This window comes from Propithecus coquereli, unplaced genomic scaffold (assembly GCF_000956105.1).
Source record: "Propithecus coquereli isolate 6110/MARCELLA unplaced genomic scaffold, Pcoq_1.0 Scaffold2, whole genome shotgun sequence".
NCBI lineage: Eukaryota > Metazoa > Chordata > Mammalia > Primates > Indriidae > Propithecus > Propithecus coquereli.
In genome coordinates, this window is record NW_012144966.1 from 6,355,116 (window position 1) to 6,361,385 (window position 6,270).

Below are 6,270 nucleotides of genomic sequence, written 5' to 3' on the forward strand. Positions count from 1 at the left end.
TCTGACATTTATGGGGGACTGAGGAGAGGGGGAGGGGGAAGGGCTAGAAGTGGAAAAGCACTCACTCAGAGTGGATGAGAGTGTCTTGCTCATAAGATAAGGAGGCCTTGAATGGAGGTGTTTGGGGGAGGAATGGCTGGGTGCCCTAGAGGGCCTCAGTCCTTGACTGCCCTCTGGAAAACTAAGATCCTTGGCTGTATACTAAATCTGGTGTGGCAGAGTTCTCCCACCAGGCCTGCCAGGCAAAGCCCCTGTCACCGCTTACAGTCAGGCCTGAAAGATCACACATAGATCTTGGCCTGAGCCAGTCTCTTCACTTCTTGTATGATAGTGTTCACTCTAGGATCATTTAATTTTGCCTGGAGTATACTTTTTCTAATTTCCTTTAGTGAAGATCTGCTGGTAGTAAACTCTCTCACTTTTTATCTGAAAATGTCCTTGTTTTTGAAAGGTATTTTTCCTGAGCACAGAATTTTTAGGTTGATAACTATTGTCTCTCAGCATGTTGAAGATTATTATTTCACTGTCTTCTGGCTTGCACTGTTGCTATTGGAAAGTTAGCTAAAAGTCTAATTGTTGTTCATTTTAAGATAATCCATCTCTGCTCTCTTACTTCAAATATCTTCTCTTTGTCTTTTTTGGTCAGTAGATTCTCTATGTCTTTTCATTTATTCTGTTTGGGATTCATTGGATTTCTTCATTCTGTGGATTGGTGTGTATCACTATTTCTGAAAAAGTTTCATTTAATATTTCTTCATATAATTCTTTGTCTCATTTGTCTGAGATCCTGATTAAACATATGTTAGACAATATAGCTCTATCCTTCATATTTCTTAACCTCTCACTCATATTTTCCATATCTTTGGCTTTCTATGCTGAATTCTCATGAATTTCTTCACTATTGTCTTTTAATTCAGGAATTTGCTTATTAAATTGATTAAATTGGTCCCTTAATTTTTAAATTTCACTTATTAAAGTTTATATTTTTAGGAGTTCTATTTGGTTCTTTCAACAATATGCTTGGTCATTTTTTTTTATAGTACTTTGCTCTCTATTCTATTTTCAATCACTTCTTTTACTTCTTTAAACATAATGGACATAGTTTAAAAAATTCTCAACCTAAAGATTCCAATATCAGAGGACACTGTGGGTTAACTCTTTTGTTGTCTTTTTTGGTTTGCTCTTGCTCAGAATGCTGTGGTTCCTTCCCCACACCCCACTTTGGGCTGTGAGTTCATATTTTTTATAACTTTATCTGTGAAAGTTTCTTTGGACCCTCTATTCAGCAGTTATTCAATCATGGTAACTTTTCTTGCAGTCCTCAGTTATTTTTAGTTCACCATTGTATTAAGGTATAATTTTTAGGGGTCTCATTCTTGTTGGGATTCTCTAGGATCCTTAATGTGGCAGAATCTGGGATTTGTCTACAGTTCCCTGAGCCCCAAAAGTTTGCAAAACTAACCCAGCGAATATTTTCAACATTCTCTGAATTTTCTCAAAGAGAAAGCTTGTTGAATTTTCTCAAAGAGAAAGCTTGTTTAATATTCTATAATATGTATCTCTCTTGATACATGCCTTTATTCTGTCTTTCGTCTAATACTCTTTACTTTTTAACCAGTACATTCATATATTTAATAAGGTGTTTCAAATGTTAAATAGCATTTTTAGTTGTTTTCAGTATAAGGGCCAGTCACAATACTGGTCTGCCATCTTGCCAGGTATCAAAGATGCTACTCTGTCCTTCAATCCTTTTAATTATTACCATTAAAAAAAACTGATACTTTGTCTTCTCCTCCTGGAAATTCAATTACATGTATATTAGACCGCTTGATGTTATATCATACTTCTTGGATGATACATCTTGGCATTTTTTTCCCCTTCATTGTTTCTTCTCTTAGTGTTTCAGTTTGGATAATTTTTATTGACCTATATTTAAGTCCACTGATTCTTTCCTTGGCCTTGTCCAACCTACTAGTTAATCCAAAAGAGAAATTTTTTATCTCTGATATTGTATTTTTTTATTTTAACATTTGCATTTGACTCTGTTTTATAGTTTCCATCTCTCTTCTAAAATTCTCCATCTGTTTGTATGGGTAGTCCATCTTTCCTACTAGATCTTTAACATATTATTAATCATGGTAATATTAAGCTTCCTCTCTGATAGTTCCAACTTCTGAGTTATCTCTTAGTCTGGTTCTCTTAATTGCTTTGTCTCTTGACAATGAGTTTATTTATTTTCTTTCTTTTTTTAGTGTGTCTTATTATTTTTTATTGAATATTGGACATTATGTGAGGAAGAATAGTAGAGATTGTCACCAGAATGAATGGGGATCAATATTTTTGCTCTGTAGGACCCTGCAAATATTATTTAGCCTCTCTGAGCTTCAACCTTTTTATCAGCAAATTGTGAATAAGCCCCAACTTCATGGAAATGTTGTGTAAAATACACAAAACATAAATGTAAAATAGCATTATTTATATAGTGACAGATATTAGTACTCATATTTAATAAGGCAATTGAATTATACATACTTGATTTTTTTCCCAAATGGGGACATCTTTTTTCCCTGTTAATTTAGAACTCCCATATCTCATTTAAAGAATTCACATGGCATAAAAATGTACAAATTAGAAAGCCACATGCCTTCATATATTCAATTAAGTTCATACTACAATTGAGTAATTCCTCTACTCCTTCAGCAAATAACATAAACCACAATAATTGATATTGCTATATTTAATGACCATAAATGAACACATGAAACCAGAGATCTTCCAAAGATTTATTTAGTGCATATTTTCAAAGTAGAAACAATATTTTTAAAAGGTAGTATAAAGAAATCCCCCCATCGTGATCCCTACTATATGTTGATTCTATGTGGTGGGGGGATCATTGCTTATAGGAACAAAAAGTGTTGTGCTTTGAAGATGAATAGATGACATTATTACTTGAAGAGGCTTTTCCCAAGGCTGCAGACCCAAGATTTCATTGCTCTTTCTAGCACCTAGGCAGCATTTCTTCCATGTCTGCAACGACGTAAGAGACAACAGCCCAAACGGCAGCAGCAACATTCATCTGCTTTGGATCCATGACAGTCATGGTGTCTCCATGGGAGTGATGGAAGAAGAAGTATTTATTCAAGTTATCAAGCAGACTGGCTCCTGGGGAGAAAAAAAGGGAGAAGTCTTAGTGGAGTACTTTGACAGACACTGCTAGCTACCTCTCGCCCTTCACTTTTGCAGGCTCCTATTATAGAGGCTGCAACAGCAAAATCATATTTTCCCAGGCTCTCTTGCAGCAAGAAATGGCCATGTGACACCATCCTGACGATCAGGGTATGAGTGGCAGGCTATAGTAGAGTTCTAGGAAAGCTTTTACTTTGCTGACAAAGAGTCAGGAATGTGTGCCTAATCCTACATTAATTGTAGATGAGAAGTTTGCAGCTGCATGGGGCAAAAAGCCCACACACTAAAAATGGCAGAGTGGAAAGACAGAAGGAGCCTGGATTTAGAAAATATTGCTAACCCACTGAACAAGCTCTGCACTGCCTATTTCTGGACTTCCTGCTCTGAGAGGAAAAATAAACTTTTATTTGTATAAGTAACAGATACAAATGTCCTCATATTTATAAAAAGGACAGTATCATTTTTGTACCTACATGACTACAAATTATGTACCTTCCTGATACAAAAGCAAGTCAGTACTCCTTTGTTCAAGTTTCCCTTCTCAAATCATTCATTTACTTATTGCAATCACAAGTCACAAACTCCCCAGCAACCTCCAAGGGCACTAGCAGAAGTCTCTGCCCCACTTAAAACTTTCTTCTCATTCAAGAGTGAAGCTTTTCACTAGTTTCAGCCATGAATCAGAGCCTCATGGAAATTTCACTGTCTCTTATTTATCCTTGAAAACGTACTAGGCCCATCTTGTGGCTTCTAGCTGCAGTTCTTTAACCTCTAGCAAGCTTGATTGATTAGTTGGTTAATTATTTTATTGCAAAATACACCATACAAACATAAAATTGTAGAGAACATAAATGTCTATTACAAAAGGTGACAATATAACATACACATATGTCCATAATTCAATGCAAGAAACCTATTGCCAGTTCCTCTGAAACCCATATTATGACTCCCCCCAATGGTAGACCATATCCTCCTGTCCTACTTGTGAGTCATTCCTTGCTTTTTTAAAATAGTTTTATCACTTTATAGTTTACCACATATATGTACGTAATTATATATATAACTATATATACAGTTTAATATTGGCTGCTTTTGAACCATATCCTCCAGTTATACAAGGGCTGTCCAGAAAGTATCCAGCCGTGTAATATACTGTCATTATATTAACTTAACAATGGCTGGATACTTTCCAGACAGCCCTTGTATTTCTGTAACTAGTTTTTTCCATTCAAACATATGTAAGACTTATCTGTTATCGTGTATAGCTGTAGTATTTTCAGTTTTTATTGCTGTACATTATCTCATTGTATTTATTTATCCATTTTCCTGACAATGTCCATTTAGGTGGTTTCCAGTTTTCTGTCATTATATGCTACTATCCACATTCTCTAGGCTCTAAATGTTAACATGGATTGCTGGCCGGTAGAGTATGTGTGTGTTTAATTTTACCATGCAATTCCAAAATGTTTTCCTTTTTAATTTACACTTACACAGTTAGTATATGAATTGTTCTCTTGCTTCGCACAGTCTCCAGCACTTGGTATTGTCAAACTGCATTTTTGCTAATTCGGTGAGTGTGAAATGTTATCTCATTATCATTTGTAAAAGTATCTGTGAGATTGAGCATGTTTTTACACTTTTTTTTGTCATTTACATTTTCTCTTTTGTGGAATTGCTGTTCATACCTTTTGCCCATTTTTCAGTTGATATGTTTGTTTTTTTAAATTGATTTGTAGGAGTTCTTGACATATTGTTCTTACTTTTAATGTAGTTGGATTTATAAATCTTTTCCTTTAAGATTTGTACTTTTTATATCTTAAGAAATCCTTCTCTACCCTAATATCAAAAAGATATTCTCTAATGTTATATTCTAAAATTTTTAAAGATTTGCTTTTCATTTTTGCATTCTCCATCTATCTGGAATAGGAACTGATTTTTGTGTAGGGTGTGAGGTAGGATTCTATTTTTATTTTTCAATTGTCCAGAAACATTTATTGACTAGTATATCCTCTTTTCCCACTGATCTGCAGTATCAATTTTGCCATATATCAAGTTTTCTTTCATGTGAAGGTTTGTTTTGGGGCTTTCTTATTCTTTTCAGTGTCTATTTGTCTATCCCTGTGGCAACACCATACTGTCTTACTTGCTATTACTTTCTAATCCTTGATATCTTGCAGGGTAAGTAAGTTCCCTCACCTTCTCTTCCTTCTCCTTTGAGAGTATCTTGACTATTTTGAACCATTTGCTCTTTCAGAAAAATGTTAGAATCACTTTAAAATTCTCCAAAAATATTTTTGGATTTTGATCAGAATTGTGTTAATCTATACATCAAATTGGGGGGGAATATAACATATTTTTATTGGGATATTGTGTTCTTATCCATAAAAATGGTATATTGTTATATGTTTCTATTTAAGTCTTCCACAATGTCTTTAAAATTTTGTAATACAGTTTTCCATACTTTTAGTTAGTTTTCTTTCCTTGATGGCTTATATTTTTTGTTGCTATTGTAAATTTACAATTAAAAAATTCACATTTTCTGGGTCTTAATGTCAAGGATATACCTGATTCATAAAATGGTGTTCCCTCTTTTTTTTACATTCTGAAATAGGTTGTGTAAGATTAGAATTATTTATTTCCTGATTATTTTGTAAAACTTTCTACAAAACCATCTAAGTCTAATGCTTTATAGTAACAATTTTAACTAATGATTTAATTTCTTTCATGGTTATGGGGTTATTAAGGTTTTGTATTCATTTTTTAACTAATTATGGAAGTTACATTTCTCTAGGAATTTATGAGTTTTGCCTAAATATTCAAAATAATTGTCATAAAGTTGTCAATAATATCTTGTTTTTAATCTTTATTGATGTCTGCAGCATCTTTTCATTTCCGATGTTGGTTATTGGTGTCTTTTATTTTATTCATTGATCTTGCTGGCAGTTTGTCAATTTTATTAGTCTTTTGAAGAAAAAAAGAGGACAATTTTTGTTTTTTTTGGATATTTTCTATTATATAGTATTCTTTCATTGATTTCTGCTCTTATATTTATTATTTTTCTCCTCCATCTTTCTGTGGGTTTAT

The 6,270-nt window shown here is 33.6% G+C and overlaps 1 protein-coding gene across 1 annotated transcript in view; it reads right to left on the reverse strand.

Moving 5' to 3' along the window:
- Nucleotides 1–2,765: 2,765 nt before the first annotated feature.
- The window catches only part of CPQ (carboxypeptidase Q), a 403,085-nt gene continuing 399,580 nt past the window's right edge, over nucleotides 2,766–6,270 (reverse strand). The window contains exon 7 of the mRNA XM_012643660.1: nucleotides 2,766–3,162. Within this exon, the coding sequence (XP_012499114.1) occupies nucleotides 2,999–3,162 (164 nt within the window). The 3' untranslated portion in view covers nucleotides 2,766–2,998. The remainder of the gene's footprint in view (nucleotides 3,163–6,270) is intronic.